General features: G+C 40.1%; 1 protein-coding gene across 9 annotated transcripts in view; it reads right to left on the reverse strand.

Moving 5' to 3' along the window:
* Positions 1-10,135: 10,135 nt before the first annotated feature.
* The window catches only part of add3a (adducin 3 (gamma) a), a 103,620-nt gene continuing 92,534 nt past the window's right edge, over positions 10,136-21,221 (reverse strand). For 6 of the 9 annotated variants that reach the window (XM_032525781.1, XM_032525795.1, XM_032525772.1 and 3 more), the window contains 4 exons: positions 19,798-19,821; positions 19,043-19,154; positions 15,789-15,881; positions 10,136-13,096 (listed from right to left, as the gene is read on the reverse strand). In XM_032525781.1, coding sequence (XP_032381672.1) covers positions 12,846-13,096; positions 15,789-15,881; positions 19,043-19,154; positions 19,798-19,821 — 480 coding nt within the window. In that variant the 3' untranslated portion in view covers positions 10,136-12,845. The remainder of the gene's footprint in view (positions 13,097-15,788; positions 15,882-19,042; positions 19,155-19,797; positions 19,822-21,221) is intronic. The other 3 variants (XM_032525805.1, XM_032525798.1, XM_032525815.1) reach the window with 3 other exon arrangements.

Raw genomic sequence — 21,221 nt, forward strand, 5'->3', positions numbered from 1 at the left:
AGAGAGAGAGAGAGAGAGTTTGGGAGTATTCTCAACAGGGGGATAGTTCTCAGGGTGGCAGGAAATTACCCATGTTGTTTGTTGGTAATCCTTTTTTAATATCAGGTTTTGGGACAAGGGGGGTGGGAGAGGATAAGAAGGCAGCAGTGGGGAGAGAGAGAGAGAGAAAGAGGGAGACAAAAGAGGGATCCAGGCCAGACAACACGATTGGCGGCTCCCAGGGGGACGATATGGCGTCTGTGTGTACATAACAGACATCTCAAGTACTGGAAATGAATAGTATTATGAGACTCCCACAGTATGTCTTCGCTGCTCAGTAATACCATTGGTATATCCACTGAAATAAATAACATGAATGAGCAAGTTTTTCTCTTTGGGAAGACTCCCCCCCATTTTGACGATTACAAAGCTCCTTTTACAATGTTGTGCTTACCACAAGACAAATAAATATTGAATGAAATACAGCCTGTGTGTGTCAAAATAATTAAATTACTTGTTTTGGGCTAATAACATTTGAGACGTACTGCAAGTTCCCATTTATTTTTTCATGATTTGCTTACATTGTTAGCATTCTACAGTTTAACCAAGGTGCAAAGGTTTAAAATTGCATCATTCAATTTTTTGTATTAACAATCGATCAAATCATTGTGTAAAATGTAAAAGATGTTGTCAGAGTGACGAACCCACAGAATTTTTTTTTTTTTGATAAACCCACCAAATGCAAGACAAACAAAGTTAGCAACTAGCTGGTAAAGACAGATAAAACATCAGGTTCTCTCACTTTGCCAGTCCCTCCTCTGAAGCGCCCTGAAGGATGGTCTGGCCACTCCACATAGTATTTGGGGATGGGACGAAAACGTGCTCTGGTTTAATGGCATTTCTGTAAACCAATCAGAATTGTCATGGGTGGTGCTAAAGTCCACACATGACGGGGCAAAATAGGAAAAAAAACTCAGATTGGACAAATAGTGTAGCTAGCTGGCCCAAATTCAACATGCAGAGATTGAAGCAGCAGTTAACCATAGCCCTCACAAATCCACTGAATTTAAAATTCCAACACAAAGTAAGTGGAAGGAAATGGGAAATAGACAGGAATTTCCTGCAGAACCGGAGCAATCCCAGAAATGGAACGTGAAGGAAATAGACTAAACATCAGGTAATGACCAAGATATTGGTGAGGTAGTGAATGTTGAACATAAATTTATTTTGTGGCTTGAAACATGAATAAGTGAATGCAAAATGTTGGTCTCTGTTAGATGTTTAAATAAGCAACCAGGCTGATTGCCAAAACAACTTTTTTATCTGTCTTCAGCCAATGGAGTTCTCCTGCCCAGTCCAGTAATCCAGATTAAAAAGAAACAAAACATCAATTCACATTTTTAAAATTGATGTTTTTCACCCATGATTGGAGACCAACTACTGTGGACACATGGCTATGTGTAACGGGAAAGGTGTCACTTGAGGTCACGAACCCACAGAGATCAATCATGTAACTCTACAGTTTCCCCCAACTGCACGAACCGTTCATAATCCTTCAGATCAACGTTTTAGTTCAGGCCCACCGCTCTCATCAACCTATTATTATTCCAACTAAAAAACAATAAAAAAAAAAATCCAAAGTGACTTCTAATTAGGTGGCTTTTAACCTTGAAGGTACAAACTTCGGACAGCAAGAAGTAAGTGCTAGTACATTCGCTACAAGGAGCCATGTGAAAACGCACCTTTAATTTTTCTTTTTCCTGTTTTTTCTTTCATCATCATCCAAGGTGCAATTGGAAGATATGTGTTTTTAGCCTGCGGTGGAAGATGTGTAGGCTTTTGGCCATCCTGATGTCAATAAGGAGCTCATTCAACCACTTAGGAGCCAGGACAACAAACAGTCAGGATTTTGTAAAGTTATTAGTCCCTCGCAGTAAGGGGGCAGCAAGCAAATATGTCCCTCAGGTGTTGGTGAAGACCAAACTAAAAGGAAAATGAATATTGAAATTACACTCGGTCCACACGTCGGGTCGCCAGAGAAATGACTCCAAATTAGTGTTAATGTTGCTTTGTATCTGCTGGATGTGTGAACAGGCAGGCAGCATGTACATAGCTTGTTGTGCTGCACCAAAGTGGTAATAAAACAACAACTTTAGCTTATTTAACTTGTCAAGACATTTTTTCTGCACTGTATAAGAAATATAGTTCTGTTGAAAAGTCAAAACGTTCCTTCAAAGGCACACTTCACTTTATACTTCAACGCTAGATAAGTATGGGCTTGGACTGATAAGGAGGAGAAGGATCTGCCTGCATTCTCAGCCATTAATCAGTGTCACTTAGGGAAATCCAAGCCTCCCATCAGCGTTCCATTGAAGATAGTGGCTGACACAAAAGTGGTGGATCAGCCCACAAGACACAACTCACAGTAGCCTGGTTGTACCTTATTGACCCCTTTATGGCAGATGCACCCTTCTTGTAAGGGAGTTAGGCATTTGTCTAGTTGTCGTCCACTCCTCCCCCATCCCCGTCTTTAACGGGGTGTGGCAGAGAGAGAACGAAAGGAAGAACAGGAGAACAGAGAAAAAAGAAAACAATACAGTGTCTCTATAAAGACAATGTCAGCAAACATGTTCACCCTCTTTTCAGGATGCCTCATGGCCCTGGTAGCAATTGTTGCAGTTCCTGGAGGTTGGGGTTGCCAGGGAGAAAACGGGTGTTTCACACAAGTACATAAGGTATTTTGAACACGAATGTTCCAGTTGACTGTCACAATGGGCAACACACAACAAATTTCACTTTCTATGCTCTCTTCCGAGTTTATAGGAAAGAAAACTAAATGGACCAAAAAAGAAGGAACACACACTTGTCCAAGACATGCAGCTAAAAAAAACATTTTTGATAATATTTGGTGTCTTGCTTTATGTGACTGGATTGAGCTTGATCCAACCAATCTCAATACATCCTCAATGGGTGCATTGCAAGGCACCAGGATTTTGAAAAGTAAAATGTAATAGTCACAAAATAATAAATTCTGTAGACATTCTGTCCTGTCATGGTTGATTTGGAAACATATTACTTACTCACTGCTGCGGATTCATTTTAATACTACCGGTCCCAGAATTCTGGGGGCAGCAAACATTCCTTGAGCAAGCCATTTGAATCCAGGACAGGAATGGCGAACTCCACCACTAAAGATGAAAACTACAATATAGAATTTTAAAACGTAAATACATTGATTGGCTGCTGCTAAAAAAAATGCCAACCATTAGTAATATCATAACCGGTGATTATGACTTTAATGTATTGATATCTAATTGTGTCTAAGGATGGATTTTCCTTTAAATCTAGCTAACCCTAAAAGAATCCCATTGAATTTTTTTTTTATAATTCCATTCAACTACATTTGTGTCTACTTTATAGTCTCATCCGTTCAAATCTAATTCAGCTGTTCTCAGTCTGCTAGTCCAGTTCAGCCCTCTTTAATTCAATTTCATTGAGTGGAGTCATGCCCAGGGCAACTAAACCAAGCACAATTTAGCCTACTTTAGGTCAATCCAGTCCAACCCAGCAGTCTGGCCCAGTTTACCCTAGACTTTCATGCCAGTTCATGCCGTCATCTCAACCTACGTGACAAATCAAGTAACACCCTTTCAACCCCAGCTTAGATCAGCACACTTTAGGTGCTTCTCTGTCTCTTCCTTCCTGGATCCCTGGTATCTGGTGATAAGGAGGTCAAAGTGCAGTGTGTGTGGTTGACAAGGGACTATAGATGACACTGAGTAGCCATAGTTCTTCTTTTTTTCTGTTGTTTTTCTGATGATGGATGCACAAACATGTCCCTCCATCACCTCCTTTGTGAAACAAAATTGATCCTTAAAACGGTTTATGGTGATATAAACAAATGCTCAGGCCAGGTTGGTTAAGGGGATGTAGTGCATGAGACACACAAACACTATACATACATGCTAATATTGTAAGCTCGGTTTAGCAAATAAATCATAATACATATATGGTGTGGTATCAAATAAATCCTAATCTATTGAATTGTTGACAAGCAAAAAGGAAATAGCATGCTATTGATCTCCAATGGAGGATTAGATTTCTTATAGCAAAAGGATACAGGTCTCATACAATGGGAGGAACATGTGGCAATACTGTATATAACCCATAGCAGGGAGTCATTATCTAGGAAAACAAATGACACTGTGGCAATCTAATTGCTCTCAGCAGTTGCTGCATTTGTCACATGGATCTGTTAACAAAGCAGCTTTACACATGATAGAGTGTGTTATATGCCAGACTATTGTAATAGCCGAGTAGGGATTTCCAGCACAACGTCACCTACTACTAATGTGCATGAAGAAGGGAAAATGTCTTGAAGAGGTAAAACTGCAGAAATGCAGATAATGTCGAGCAAGCAGGTCATTATTGCCCCGACCGGGGGATGCATTTTTGTTGTTTTTACACCCTGCAACTTTGCTGTTTTTGGTACACTCTCACCTTTCTAATCACCTTTATTTTCAGTCACATTGGGCAGCTCTTTTCAGTGAAAAAGACCTAAAAAACAACTGTACACTACCTGCTCAGCACCAATCAGCAGACAGAAAGAGTTAGCTAGTAAACATAGTGGAGCATTTTGCAGCTAAAAGCCAGATATTTAGGAGTTAGTGGAAACCAAACACAGCGTACAGAGAGAGTGAATTTTGGATTTGTTTGGTGGCCAGAAACACAACTCCAAGTTAATGGTAATGTTACTCTGTGTCTGCTGGATATATAAAAAGGCATACACAGTTTGATAACACATTCACAATATTACCTTCACAAGATGGGAACATGTTATTGTTTTGTTAACAGCTTATTGTTTTTTTACAAGTTTACAAAACTAACATGGCTTTCTGTCAACCACTACTCAACCCTGACACTAAAAGGCTATTGTAGACGTAAGAGGGCATACAGCAAATATCCATGCATTTTATTTCAGTGCCGAATGTAAAAACTGACTGAATAGACTCAAAAGAGCTGATTGTTGTGACTGTGCAATTTCTATTTGGACTGGCTTAAACACTACATACTATGAAGCAAAATCATATCAGTAAATCAGAAATCCACTGATCCTTGTGAAATATTCAGCTCAACTTGTTCAGCGCAACAAATTTGTCACTCGGTCCAACTTATTACTATATTGTATTCAGACCACGGACATATCCTTCACAAGCTTGTTTCTCTAACCATTCGGCTATTGTTGAAGACTCCATTGTGTCCCCTGCCCTTTAACGTCTATGCTAAGAAATGGCACTGGGTTACTTGTTGGGGGAGGAATGATAAAACACCAAGATAATGCTGCTCAGATTTCCTTATTTTGGTTTCCCGATCAACATCTACAATGTTGGCCTTCAATGAATTAAAGATTAAGGGGCCATAAGTGAGAGCCTTACTGCCATAGAATGAAATGAACATAATACATCTTCAATGATTTGATAGAGCAGTTGATCAATAACAGTGAGTCTACAAAATAGTCACCCCCGACACACACACTGACTTGCACTTTCTTACCCGCTCAGTGATGCAGGACAGTGCTATGATGGCACCATTATGTATTCAAGCCAACAAAGCCAATAACCCAGCAGTATAATAATAACAGTATACTGCATCATGATTATCTCATCACAACACACTTTTGCTGGAGCTCTGCAGGCAATGTGACTTTATCAGTTCTGTTAATTACAGGCCACTGGGACCTTAAAAAGTGCAGCCAAACTGTGCTTGCAGAAAGAGCTCAATAAAGGTGATAGATGACATAATACTTTACTAAACCTGCATTACCAGATTCTTTTGGCCTTTGGTGCACAACGGAAACAAACAACTATATGTGATGTATTTTCAGATTTTTGGTCTCCACCGACTCTCTTTTTTTATTCCTCAGTTATTCAGCCTCTGTTTCCAACTTGGTGCTGAATAATTTGATGTTCCAGCACTGCTTGTGCGAAGATGGTCAGAATTTGTGGCCGAGAAGACAGAAGTAACCGACGGAGGCGATAAGCGTCACAGCATCGCGCCGAAAAAGGGCCGGAAATTAGAGTGTCCACCCTGGGTGTTCTATTTTCATCACTGCCAATCAGAGCTGGAGTCAATAAATACCCATGCCTACTGCAGAGTAATTTGTCCTGGGAGTGAGTGCCGCTTGTAACCTTTCCCACTGCAGACAAAAGCCAGATGTTAGTCGGTGTAAGTTGATTTTTGCCAATGTGAAAGGGGTATAACAGGCCTTTGCGGCTAAAGACACATAGCAGGGTAGAGCCTGCTGCTAAAGACACATGGTAAGGCATGTTGGATAAAAGAATCCACATCAAACTTCTGCTATGTGAAAGATCATGAAACACATGAACACTAAAGAATCAAAGTCTTTTTAATGATGACAATCTGAGGACACTTACTTCACGACCTCTCAGCAAGTCAAGATCCAGCCTTTAATCTCTCTTTTTCTTTCACTTCTCATGTTCTCTGTCTGACTGTGTGGGTGGTCCCATGGGGTGTGCATTTGGGCTCAGACCTAACTGACCCCTTATGTTGTTTATCAGTCCCTAATTCATCCCAGTGGCATCTGGGCATCACTGCAGTCTCTGGTAGCTGTGAAGCTGGGAGTGGTGGGGTGTCTAGTCGGGTATGTTGGGGTGGGGCTGTGCTCTCTGTGTGTGTGTGTGTGTGTGTGTGTGTGTGTGTGCGTGTAGGGGTGTGGGGGTTGCCCCGGAAAAAAAGGCCTATCATGGTTTCCACACTCCCAGAGCAGAGCATCCATCTGGACGCAAGTAGGTACATTGTTTTGACACTCACAGCGTGGTACTGTCTGGAGAGGAGAGGAGAAACCCCTCTTCACCTCCTTAATGGTGCTGAACATGATGCAATAGGATGCACTTGTCTGTAACGCATGAGTGTGTATCTGTGTTGTGTTGAAGAGCTTCAGTCTAAAACGGGACACTCACACGCAGATAGACAAAACACAAGCAAATGAAGAAAAACAACTTGAAAACACATGCACGTCATTTAGTAAAAAGCGCTCCAAAGTGAGAAAATACAACCAAATACAGTAAACAACGTAAAAGTTATAAAACTACAGGAGACTCTATGGGGACACTAAATAAAGCGTGTTCACCACTTCTTATTGTCCCCTAAAAACAACTTATTTTGTAACTAATTTACATTGTGACTTTCATTTTTTTGTGTGTCGTCAAGTAGGTGAATATTCTTTTTTCTTTATATGTTTTCTTGAGCTTTCAGGGCCACCGTAATAATCAGACATATTGCTATAAAATTTCAAATTTCAAATTTGTAATCAATCTCTGTTTTTGGACTAAAGACTGGATGAATACATTTTCCATAATTGCTAGAATGGAAAGAATACAATAACATTTTGGAAATGAACTGCACAGACTAATGAACATACATTTCCACTTATCTTGTACCCCTTTTTTCTGTTATATGGGAAGAGGAACAGATGGAGATTCATTGATCCAAACCCAATTTCCCAAAGGATCAATAGTTTCATCTTTTAAATTATTACTCATCTTTCCAAACCTCAGAGTTAAAGTCTGAACAACAAATCAATCAAATGATCTCATAATCAGCACTTTACTCAGCTATAAATGAATGTACATCACATCACTGATCAAACTGCCAGCAAAAGATTTCATCTTTCCATAATTATAAGACACTGGAGTCACTGTACTGTTCATACGCTTTTATTGTTCATATCAGGAACGTCGCCAAATAAAGTGCTGTATACTGATATTACATTCACTGACGCCAGGACAGGATTACACTGTTGTAAATATATGGTGGCTACACCTAGCAATATGTGAAACAAAAATGATCCTAGATTAGACTTTCTCAACACGTTCTCTCCTTTCACTAACACACTCCCTGATGTGTGTCTTAGGGTCTCAGTGGATTTGATAATTTTTTGTATTTGTGTTAACCTGCTTGTAATGCCACATAGATGCTAGAAAAGTTTCTTTTTATAACCTTTTCACCAACTATTCAGGCATGTCTTAAATTGTCTGGTTTAAGTATCCTAAGTATGGTAAAAGAAATTATGATCTTTGACAGTGGTGGAGGACGCAGAGTTGTATTGCTTCCCCCAGAAGAGTTTAATTGAGCCGCAGTTAGAAAAGGAATCAATACTTTGTTTACAACCCTTTCCAAAATGAGACATCATAAGAAATGATGGGCAGTCCACAGTGAACATCACCATCATCATCATCTCCATCCAGCATCATTAAGATATACGTTTTTTGGGGACGATTTTTTAGCAATTGGACCTGTTTGGAGGTGTCCAACTAAAGGCTCTGCTAGTTCTACGTCAACATGTAAATAGTCAGTCATCTGGCAGGTACTGAAAGACCAACGAGACATCTCACGGGGAAGTTAGCACACATTACAGTATCATGACATTTTCTTTGCATAATTTGTTTTGCATCCGAGGATATGAATAGCAAGGCACATTGGCTGCTCATATGCACACAAAGTCCGCTAGTTGCCTGGACAGTCCACTGGACAGACGCCATGTTCTGTCAGGTTGTGACAGGTTTGCACCAAGTGTTGTTTATTTTAATGAGTGTGGAGGATCTGTGGACACATCCAAGGCATGCCAATCAAAACGTCACACCTACTCATCCTAAAAAAACAGAACAACACAAACATTGTTTAAAACAGTGGTTTCTGAGCTTTCTGGACCCTTTAAAGGGGAAGTCAATTGGGTTTACACCTCTAAGTCTGTTTACAGGTTTTGGGGAGTACTAATTCATATGTGAAAAAAAACTGTATCAAGTTTTTTGTGGCTCAAAATGGAGCTGCGTCAAATTTGAAAAATTGGTTGGGTCTGAAGAGACATCCGTGAAAAATGTCCCCCATATGTCATAAGTTAGACTGCATCCTCTACTGGCCATAGTAATTATGACAGGAGCAAAGCAAAGCAGGAAGTAAGGTAACGAAGTATGAAAGCCTCAAACAAACACAGTACTTTCCCCCAGGAGACCGGTGTTTGTGTTCTGTTTGAAAATGTTTTTTTTTAAGCAGGAAGTGAAGCAACGTAACAAAAGTATTGATCTTAACCCAAACCATGATTTTTTCTCTAACTAAGTAGTTTTGTTGCCTAAACCTAAATCAACTGCAACTGTTCATCTTAACAAATGTTGACGTGTTTAAAACTGTAATCGTTAAGGTTTAAAGACGAGGACGGCACAAGCTACTGCAGGTTGTATTTTCTGCCACCGCTAGGGGGTGCTAATTTGAAATGCTCCAATGGGTTGTGTCAGCGGGTATTTAGGAATAAACTATCTATATGTTTGTACGGTTTGGACTTGCTGAGGCTACAAATTTGAAAATGAGAAGAATCTGTGGGTGTGGAATTAAAAAGATGTAAGCTTACTAGACATCTGTTGCCCGTTCCCCATCTCTGCTGGAGGTTACATTAGCGTTCTGCTAGCATATCATACCAGACTGTGCTGTCTGTGGTAGAGTTGCGTCGCAAATAACGTAAGCACCAGATTTAGTTTAATTTTAATATTTTCTATAGAGCTTAAAAAAAAAAACAGCATTTCACACAAAAAACACCCAACAATGTCAACAATTATTGTCCTGGTCCCCAGGTTGAACACCACTGCTTTAAATAATACTAAAGGATACAGTATTTAAAGTAGATCAATAACAAAATATATCTCATATTGATAGTGAAGCAAATCCATGGTAATGTGTACTTTCTGAATAAACATACAGCATTTTGGAAAAAGACCTCATATACTGCTCGCTCTATATTCTGCTGAAGTGATTTGGCAGGCACACACACATATACAGTATACTCATTCTTATTTAACATCATGAATGAAGATGATAAAAGGCACCAGTCACTGTTTTTTCCTGCTCATTAACATTAAAGTACTGTATTTCAGCATAGTTCCTTCTTTGAAGCTTTTCTACAACAATGTAAAATTATCACAAAAAATGCAGCAATATACTGTGAATGTGTCCACTTCATCTTCAACTGCTCAAGTCATGATCATGGCGTAAAGTGAAATGAGTGTGTATGAATTATGTTAAACTTAAAAATAGTTTTAAGGAATGGCGTGGATTGTGATGAACAAACATGAAAAATGAGCTTTGGTTTCTTAAAATACAGTTTTATTTGTGAATTTACACTGATTAGCAATACATCTAAAAGCAACTCCATTAGATAACCATTCATATAGGATTTTCACAGGTCACAAAGTAGCTTGGCTCATTCTGGCATGCCAAAGCACAACTGTTTTTTTGTTTTGTTTTTTTAAACAGAAAAAGGTGGATAGAGAAGCATAAGTAAAACAAGGTGCAAACAGTTGGAAACAGAAGAGGGGGAAATAAAAAAGATGCAATGCACATTCAGTTCATCTGGGAGCAAAGTATGCTCATAAAATGGTTAATTTAAAAAGCCTAGCGCTCTCTGCAAACTAAGAGATAAAAAGGAAGCGTACTGCAATACAAATGGAGGATGAAAAAACTTTCTGAGAGAAGAGATGGTATGAAGGAAGTGATAAAAACATGGTGCGTTAGTGTCAGGTTGTCCTTACCCTCTGCCCCTCTCTACTACACACACATATGCACTTCCATTTCCAAACTCACACCTTCCTTCTCCATCTCTTAGTTGTGTGACCTCAGCTCTTTGCCCAGAGCCAGAAGCTATCATTTAACACAGCTAAAGATGTGTCTCTAAAACCTCCCTCCCCCAAATCCAATACTTCACATTGCTCGCTGGGATATTGGTACATCTGGTTAAACTGCAGGGGGAGGATATGTGGCAACCCATCACACTTTGGCTTTCCAGAGTTCAACTGTGGGTCATCTGACAGTTACAGTACAACACGATCGTGTTTACTAGAGCAATTACATGAGGGGAAGCCTAAGACGCTGAAATGACGACCGGGTTCGCAGAGCAATCGAATAGAAATAAGATGTCCATACGACCTCCTTAAAATGTTCCAGTTGCAGGAGGAAAGAAATGGCCAATTAAGCAAGGAAGCATAGTTGCTGTGAATATAGCTACTGGAAAAAAACGTTTTGGGAGCCTGAGGGGTGTCAATGCAGTCACTGGGGTGATTTATCACAGGTCTTGTTAGGGTCCTTGACGCCCGAGCAGGCAGACGAGAAACGCAACCCTTGTCTCATCATTAAAAACGACGGAGAAAAAAAAATTACAATATGGCTTTGAAACAAAACGCACCAAACAAAAGATGTCACCACTACACACTCCACCGTCCATGATTCTCATTTCAGCTGGCGACTGCAGATAGTTGGACGTTGTATTTCCGCACTACACTTCATGTTTTGTTTTAGTTGAGCAGTAGAGATCATTTCTCACGTGTGACACCAATGAAAGACTATTCTTTCTTTCTTCATTCGACTCACTTTCTGGGTCCTGGCCTTTCTCCAACACCATGCCTTGCTTGCTACTTTCACAATTTTTACCAATAACTTCACAATCTCCTTAACTGGTGAAACCACCTGCAACTAAAATGTGTTATATACCAAAAGAAAAGTGCAGCACAATAAAATAAAAAATATATAGTTAAAAATCTATAGCCAACATATCCAGTTTTCATATATCTGTATTATATAGTAAATTTGTGTACTCTGAAGATTAGAATATAATTTGAGCAATCAGGCATCACTACAGAACATAGTCAGCCATATAAATTCAGTTCTTGCAAAAAAGAGAAAACATGCGTAACATCTGCAATTCTCTGTAGTAGCTTACAAATGAGTACAAAACAGAGTTGACTAATACCAATTTTGTGTTCAATAAAAAAAGATAAAATTTCACGAGATGACAAACTAGACACAAACAGTGACGCTTTACTGAAATGAGATTGTTTCTTCTTTTCTTCCGTTTAGTTTGGCAAAGAAACCATTGCGATTAAGAGGAGAAGATGTGAAAATGCTACATAAATATTCGGAGTGAGTCAGCGGCTCTTTGAGATCACGTCAACTTAGTTGTGATAAACTGCCAGCCTTCATCCTCACTATCTTATCCAGTCCAGTCTTGAACTTATCTTCTAGTTCAACCACAATCAAGTGAAGAGAAGGTTTGTATCCAAAGAGTGGGCGAGAGCAGAGAGCAACCTTTTCTCACAGTAAATAAATCAACACAAACCCTGTGGCTGTTTTTTTGTTTTTGAGACCATGTTTTCCAGTGTGACTTTAAATTTCATGTGGCCTCTCAGTTCCCTATGCAGAGTCAGGTGACCAGAATGTAAAAACAAAACCTTAAAAGACTGTTTGAAGAGGTTGAGTTTTAACTTGTGCAGTTTTACAACACTCGCGTTCCAACCCAATCATTTCATAAAATTGGATATTGCAGCAAGAAATATGCGAGGTGGTTTCAAGTTTTATGTTCAGCCTGGGAAACAACACAAGAGGAGCCAGTTATTCAGGAACTAAATGGCCTTAAATTACACTTTAAGGCTTGCAATGAGCCCTGTTAGAGTAATGCATAGGTGATGAGGTGTGTAGACACCCAACACCCACCCAAGTCACTTGTGACCCCACATCTGGTGGAACTCTAATTTGTGGACCCACATACCCATCCCAAAATTTCACAAGCATTCTTGTCTTTTAGCAGAAGGAGAACTTTCTTTTTTTGTTGAAAACCAATAATATTTTTATATAATCCATTCTTCTTCCTTTTGCACATTATAACTTTTGTTAAAAAATGTCGGACAGAATTAAAAACATAAAAAGAACATTTAAAACGGAGACAAAATAAAAACACAGACGTTAAACAGAAAAGGTGGCTGTCGCCCCTCCTTCTTCTTCTGCGCAGGCGGCCTTCCCTTCACCTCTCAGGCCTCTGTCTTCTCTTTCTTTTTGTTCTTCTTCAGGAAGGATGGGGTGCGGAACTTCTTCTTCTTCTTGGTGTTGGGCGACTTGGAGGGTGAGCTCTCGGGGGACAGCGCCTCCTCGATCTTCTCGCCGGCGCGCACTGTGATCTCCACGCTCTCCACGCTGGTGGTCAGCTGGCTGACGCGCTTGCACAGCTCCTCGTCCGCGTCACCGTGCTGGTCTTTGCCGTTCATCAGGCCCGTGTGGTTGTCTGAGGGAGAAGTGAGACACACAGGTTAGGTGAGGACAAGGAACGAGGAACAAAGAGCGGTCACATCACTCAATTCTGCTAGAGACACCCTATTTCCAGACAACGTCCACAACTAATAAATAACAATACCACCTGTGCTTCGTATGACTAACATTAGTGCAAAGCCAAGTCCTAATGTGGAAAAGTAGACAATGTGGCAAATAGCGAGACACTACAATTTGCACTAAAATCAAACTGACTGATAAATTAATAAATCAATCATTTTCTAGTTAAATATTTGTTGTGGATAACATGTTTGGAAACACTGATCTCCTATTATATTCACTGTAAGTCAAACAATAACTAGCACAAACAAAGCAAAATGAAGTCAAGTCACAAAGACCCTTAGGGCTACATGTAAAGTAGAATTTCAGCTTTCCTCCATATACTGCCATTTCATATTATTTACATTTGATTGATAACATTTTTAGTGATGGAAGCCATCAATACACTTAAAAAAGGTAAGTAAAGGCATTGTTTTATTTGATAACTGGCTGGAACCAGTCGTAGGTGTAATATGGTAAAAGAATAGAGATAAACTTAATTACTCAATAAATCATCTTTTATCCGAAGTATCTTATGAAATAGTAACAATTATTTTTTATCAGTATTTACACATATATACAATAGTTAATCCATAGAACATATTAGGCTTATGCCCATCATAGAAGGGGTGAGCTTTCCAACATGAACAGTTGTACAATGTAACAGATACTATGTTTTTTGACATAAACAGCTTGTAAAATACTACTGGCAGGAAAACTGTTTTGAACTTCAAAATATTTTACAGGTGTTTATATGTCTACCCCCTGAATGTTGATAATGTGAGGCTTTGCTGTCACTGCTCCACCAAACACACTAATACCATATGAACTGTGATGAATTTCCGCTTCACACAAAGAGACACAGTGTCCCAGTGCTCCACATATTTCATAACATCCCTGCGTAAAACTCCAGTGACCTGATAGCCCACAGAGTCTGTCCTCCTTAAAACCTTTAAAAAAAAACAGTGGCTTACACCCACTTCCTTAATGACTGTTCATGTAACAGGCCTGCCGGTGTCACATCTCTTTCACTGGGTTTGCAAATGCAAGTTGGGGAATGCAGAGCAGCAGCATCATGCTGCTATACTAAAACTTAAAACCAGTGAAGACTTCTTGTGTTCTTTTCATCTTAAGCACAAATGAAAAACACGGGGCAGCATAAAAAGCACTACACAACAATTGGCCTGGTTTCAGCACAACTACGGGCTGACCTCATAGAGGTGGTGTCAGAAAATATGGGTCCCTTGAGCCAATGTCCCGTTGTGGGATAATTGTTATTCATTGTGTGGTTTGCATGTTTGTGCTTGAGGGAAGCTGACAGGAAGTCAATCCCCTAGCGCCATTATTTACAACTGGTAAGGAGGCCGCTGTGATCTTTGTCTCTCTTGGAGGTACATCAACTGCCTTCAAATGTCAGGCACAAGAATTTCTCGGTTAATAGATACAAGACTGTGGATCCAAATGGCAGAGAAAGGCGGTAATATAATACCCAGAATCATGTGATGTGACATCATAGCATGCTCACGTTACCAACCCAGCGGATCTGTGATGTATTACGCTGAAGACAAGAGAGGGGAAAAAAATCTTGTGCTGTTTTCAACTGGTTTTGACAATTCTAGTTAGTGGTGCCTTTAAAGATGCTCCGACACTCAATATTGACAGCTAGCTAGCAAAACAACGGTGTGATCTGAGTTCTTTAAAAAGGCATAGTTTGACATTTTGGATAAGGAGTTTGATACCACTCAGGTCAGGGCATTAAGTATGGAGCTACATCTGGGAAGGGCATTAGCTTAGCTTAGTATAAAAACAGACGTGCTGGGCGGACAAAAAAAAAAAACGGTTATCATTTATCATTAAATAGTTACAGCATCTAACTATGTAAAACCCCCAAATTGTCCTTTTACACTTGTTTTGAATGGATTAAACAATAAGATGGGAAATTTGTAATTAGTAAGTTTTAGAGGTGCTAGTAGGCCTATTTTTGTATTTAGTCTTTATGCTAAGCTAGGCTAACCCAACGCCTGGTTCTAGCTCCAAACGTAGTGAGAGTGGCATTGATCGTCTTGTCTAATTCTATGCAAAAGCAACGATTTTCCAAGTTGTCAAACTATTCTGAAATCTTAGATGTCCCTGAATGCACCAACAAGGTAAGCGGTTCAAGCTACACAATTGCTGCTGGGATGGATTACCTACAGTATAATAAAGCAGTTCTTGATTCTCAAACTGAAATGAGCAGACACCAGAGCCTCTGAATCTGTTTTTGTATCCTTACATGTTGAAAATATAAATGTATGCTGTAAAATGCCGTTAGCAGTAATGCAGAATAAGTAAGTAAGTGCTTTAAAGGTTTGCTTCAACACTCCTGGTGGGTTAGGATCAGCATTCATAACAGCAGAAATGTTGCTCCATTCTAGACGGGTAAGCTTCTACAAGAAAAATCATTAGTACAGTACAAACTTGTAGCACAGATCAGTTATAGCTCCTAGAGCATTTCATTTTTAATTTGCATACTCTCAAACATTCCTCTTAAAGCTTAAAGTCCCACAGCAAGGTAGGGAAGATCATTCTGACAAAGTGTGTGTGTCTCTCTCTCTCTGAGTGATTGATACCTTCCTTAGCTGGAGTGCTTTGCGGGGACTGGGTGAGAGACAGAGACTGAGAGAGAGTGGAGCTGTCGTCGGAGGTTAGCTCGTGCTCTGCATCTGCAGGAAGGGCGGGATGCGGGTTGGGGGGGGGGGGGGGGGGGGGGGGGGGGGGGGGGGGGGGGGGGGTGTGGATGAGAGGATTGCAGGGTGGTACAGAGGATTGAAGTAGTGGGACGACAGCAGGGGTGAGTGGGATGAGAGGTTGTGGAGGGGAATTTGGGATGAAGGGTCAGAGGGAGGGTGAGGGAGTGGGAAGGGGAGGGGGGCGGGTGATTCAAGAGATTAGTGTAACACACATGTTAGAATCAGGCCATGCACAGCAACAAAATGTGTTGATTGTCACTTGTTATCCGTTTTTTCCCCTGGAGGATGAGCATGCACTGTAACGTTTTCTTGCCCTCAACACTAACTTGGGTTGAGCTGCAGGCTAGATGCCCACAGCAGCAAGCTTGCTCCTTGTGCAACATACCCACACAAACCTGTTAACAATAAGGTTATTTATTAGCTTTTATCAATAGATTTTAGACAAAAAAGTCTTTTGGCATCTTTAAAGGAAGAAGGAAGGAGATGAATTACATTAAACTAGGGCTTGTATGTAAACCTTTAGTGGAATTGTATCATAATGATTTTGTCAACCAAATTATGTTGTCTAAATTTTGGGCTGAAAATGAAGAAAATAAGCAGTAACGACTTGTAATGCCCTTCATTTAATTACAATTTAATAAAATGTTAATACCCATCCTATCGTCAGTTTCTTTTCCTTCTCTTATGGACCTTCATGACTCTTAATGCATGAAAACTAATTTAACTCATTTTTTTGTATCAAACTGCTTTTCGAACAACTTTTGTATGTACAGTACATGTTACAGTACAGCTTAGCATTAGCAATTTTATTAGTGTTAAACACTGATTAGTGTGAATGAATTATAGTCCCACATCACTTTGACACATTCACTAGCACATTCAGGGTTACACATTGAGTTGGCTAAGGCACCACAGTCATTCACAACAGCATATAGAACCTGGTTGCATGACACATTGGTCTGTGCAGTGAAAGCCCTTATTTGTTCTCTATCAGATGTTAAATGCATTAAGTTACGCACTACTTACAATGGGTAGCTTTCAACTGACAGCTGCGATATACACATGTTATATTCTACATCACACATGCTTTATTTGGATCAGTTTTAATATTTACTTTTTAAAATGATCAATTTAATTTACAAAATTAATATATGGAGTGGACTGGATACCACTAATCACAAGCTAAACCTCCAAGTGAGTGTGAGAGTGTCTGTGTGTGCACGTGTGTGTGTGTGTGTGTGTGTGTGTGTGTGTGTGTGTGTGCGTGTGTGCGCGTGCGCGCCCATGCGTGTGTGTGTGTGTAGCATATATCAGGCCATTACAGACGGTCTCCAGCTTGCATCCAGATTGGCCACCGGGGATTCATGGGGCTGTGGGGGCAACAGTGTCATAGCAACGGGCTCTGCTCATGTTGCGGGTGTGAAGACCTGCTGTCTGTTCGGTCTGTCATCTTAGTCACACCGGACTCTCATACAGCACATGTGCGCACACACACACACACGGACGGACGCACGCACGCACGCACGCACGCAAGCACGCACGCATGCACGCACGCACGCACGCACGCACGCACATCTACACATGCTCCTTGTTTCATATGCACATAAGGATGAACCCTTTGGATGATCCTATAAACATGCATGAACACATGTTCATGCTGATGCACGCACGCACGCGCACACACACACACACACACACACACACACACACACACACACATATCCACATTAATCTGGACCAACTCAGCAGGAGCCTGTGCAGAAGGGGGACTAGTGGACAACCCCCCTTCACTATCTGTTCACTATTGATTTGTCTGAATGGCATGGGACAGAGGGCTAATATGATTAGCATTGACAATCCTGTGTGTGACTGTGTGCGGACACACAAAGTTAAGGCAGATGAATTCAGCAGTGGCGCCTGTGGGGACAGGCCCTTATGTTATAAGGTATATAGGCGAGTGTTTGTACGTGAAACCCCAGTCAGTGTGTTCGAAAATGGGAGTGTCCACTGCGATCGCTGTTATTGTGACAGCGCTACAGACCCTAAGATTATATGGATGTTTATTAACAACCAAACTGCTGACAGAGCACAGAACAAAATCAAGATGTGCAGTAATCAAACTGCAAGTCAAGATTTGAAGAAGAGGGGCAGAAGGAGGAGGGGTAGATTTAAATCCTGATTTGGTTTGAGCTCAGTTTGAAATCTGTGCCTGCTGTTTTAACAGATTCTAAGCATTTGAAAATGTCAGATGGTGCATGTTAACAACTTTTACAGCCTTCAGGACATGCTCACATCTGGCTGTTAGGGTCTTGTCTTTTCTACAGTTGAAAATCTTTTACACAACAAAAAAAAAAATCACATTACAGTATGAAGCAACCGCTTAGATAAATTGACTTGCTGGATTGAGACTTCACTCTCAATCTACAATACACTGTTAAGTGTGCCTTTATTTGCCTCTTCTGCACGATGGTGCCGCTGTGTTTTAATGTACTGGAGAATGTCATTTTTCCCGCTGTGCGTTACATTAAAATCAATGCGACAAACCTTACAGAAAGCGTGGAGGTTGTCGATATGACTAGGTAAGATTCAAGTAAATTGTTGCGCCCAACACTGTGAAATTTACAGCTATATGGGAACACCGCCTTCACCTGCCAATTTTATTGGCTCGCTTTTGGGTCTGAACATCCGCGAAGCTTGCGCAGAGATCAACTGTGAAACTGGGTTATAGGTTGCCAGGTTGAGGTGACAAACAGGTTGACAATTGTATATGGTGTGTGGATTGTGTGAATAGGATGTGTTTCATACAAAATCTGGCAACTGGTTAACATTAGATAAACATATTGGTACGATAATTGATTTAGAAGTTTGGGCCATGCAAATTATGGGAGTTTCCCGGGAGAAATATCAAAGGGTCCAGGAGAAAGGGCTTAAAACGGGAGTGTTGGAAGGTATGGTGTGTGCGTGCGATGTGTGCGTGCCATATGTCTCTCGGTGTAACTTGGCTCTTGTGGTGTTTGCAATTTGAGTGTAAAAGATTTTAGAATCAAATTCACACACACCTAGGGACATTCATGAATTTATTAACTGGTGTGTATGTGTTTGTCCAAGTGTGTGTTTATGCATGTGTGTCGTACCGTTGAGGCCTAGTTGCCTGCTCTCCACGTTCTTGCGGTACTCCTCTGACAGCTCACTGAAGGGGTTGGGAGGCAGTGGAGCCATCTGCTCCTCCTCTGTGGGCACGTATGGCTGGGGAGGAGACAGGGAGAGGGGTGAACATGGGCGCACGCACGCATGCACGCACGCACGCACGCACACACACACACACAAAAGGAAAAAAACAATCATATACACAGTCCCAATAGCATCACATCATAGTGACCACATCACACATAACTCATGTAATCACAAACTGTACAGAGAAATGCTCAACCAATTAGTTTGCAAACCAACATCTTTTTAACAGACTGTGGAAAATAAACACCACAAAAGCAAGAGACGTATACTAATGGAGTTTAGACTGGGGGCACCATCATACTCACAAAACAAGTCACACACATGCACACAAAAAACACATTTCATACGTCTTCTTCTCAGAACGTCTTCTTAGATTTTTGTGTAAAAATACATCATGCTCCAACACAACTTCTCATCTCAAGAACTCACACATGGAAAAACGAGTGCAACTTTATCCAATGCAAAAAATAAAACTCGTGAAAATTCATTTAACAATGTTGTCAATCTAAAACACAACAATAAAAAACATGCAATGTTTTCTGTTCTGATCTAGCAACAAGGTGTAAAAGTAATCCACAACAAAAAAAGAGAGTAAAAAAAAGAAAAGAAAAAAAAACACAATGGCAACAATTGGGATATACTTGTGGATATTTACCAGAACGTTTATCTGCACCAGATCCTTAAAGACAAGATACCAGCGACAAAACCATCAGCATCGAAATGTCAAAATTTGATATTTTTACTGTAATCTTTCCTAAATATTTATTTATCACAGTCTATTTAATAATTGAAAACTAAGTGCAACTCTCAGCTTACTAGAAGTCCTTTTTTGCGTGTGCAAAATGTTCTCACTTACTTCCACCTAGTGGTCAATAGGCATCATTAAACTGGCTCAAAATGATTTGACCGTTTTCCTCAAATTTCTGTCATTACTTTGTATTTACAAAGATTAATTAAGAATATTCTAAACTTCCATAGGTTTCAGATAGCTCTGTTCACAGTAAACTGGTGCCTCTTTCAGCAGGTAATAAAACTATTTTATGGTTGGCAGCAATGTTGTAATGTAACAAAGTACAAATACTTTGCTGCTGTACTTAAGTAGAATTTTCACATATCTGTACTTTCCTTCATTATTTATATTTCTGGAAAATTTTACTTTTAGTTCACTACATTTCCTGAATAAAATGTATACTTTTACTCCACTACATTTTCCCTAAGCATCTTAGTTACTTGTTACTAAAAAAAAAAAAATCAGAAGAAATTTGTTACACAGGAAAAAAAAGCAGGTTTGGCAAATCATTGATCCTAGATTGTCAAAATAATGTAGGCCTACGCTCCATTTCAGTTGGTGACATGATGCCTGTTTGTTGCCAAGCAGCAACAAAATACATAGGGAAAAACTAAAGAAGAAGAGGGGGGAAGCATAATAACTGACAGTGTCATGGAAGCTCCTGCTGCAGGCTCTGCTGCCATGGTAATAGACGATGAATACCCCAACGACAGTGGCGATGAAGATAACGCTACACACTTTTGGCCATAAAGTTAATAATTAAAGTTTTTTTACTTTAACTTCTAAAGTATTATTCTAAAAGGAAACTTTAACTTCTACCAAAGTGATTTTCTGGTAAGATTCTTATTCAAGGCTGGTTGGCAATAACATCAAAACTGGTTAATGTCATCTACATGATTTTAGTTTCTAAATTCGGAAAAGTGTTTGTATCTTTCTTTTGGTTATTGTTTTTATGTTAAAAGGTTCAATGTGTAGGAAATTCTTCCATTATCGCAATCAACTCTCTTGCGCCACACAGTTTAAAGTACATATTACAGCTACGGTAGCCTTCACGCTTCAAAAAGCCGGTCTTTTGCTCTTTTCAATGTCATTTTTCTTTTTTGGGGTGAAGAAGAAGACTCCTGTTCCTGAAATTTGGATTTTGAATGTGTGTGTTCCTCCATGTCTCCTTCTTCAATCTTGCCGGGGCCGATATGCGACGCTACCCATTAGCAGCATCTGTAAGTTTATCATGCGACAGCGAAAACACGAAAGGCGGAGCAGTATACTCTGTACGTCTCTTACTAATC

This window comes from Etheostoma spectabile, chromosome 2, assembly GCF_008692095.1.
Source record: "Etheostoma spectabile isolate EspeVRDwgs_2016 chromosome 2, UIUC_Espe_1.0, whole genome shotgun sequence".
Classification (NCBI taxonomy): Eukaryota; Metazoa; Chordata; class Actinopteri; order Perciformes; family Percidae; genus Etheostoma; species Etheostoma spectabile.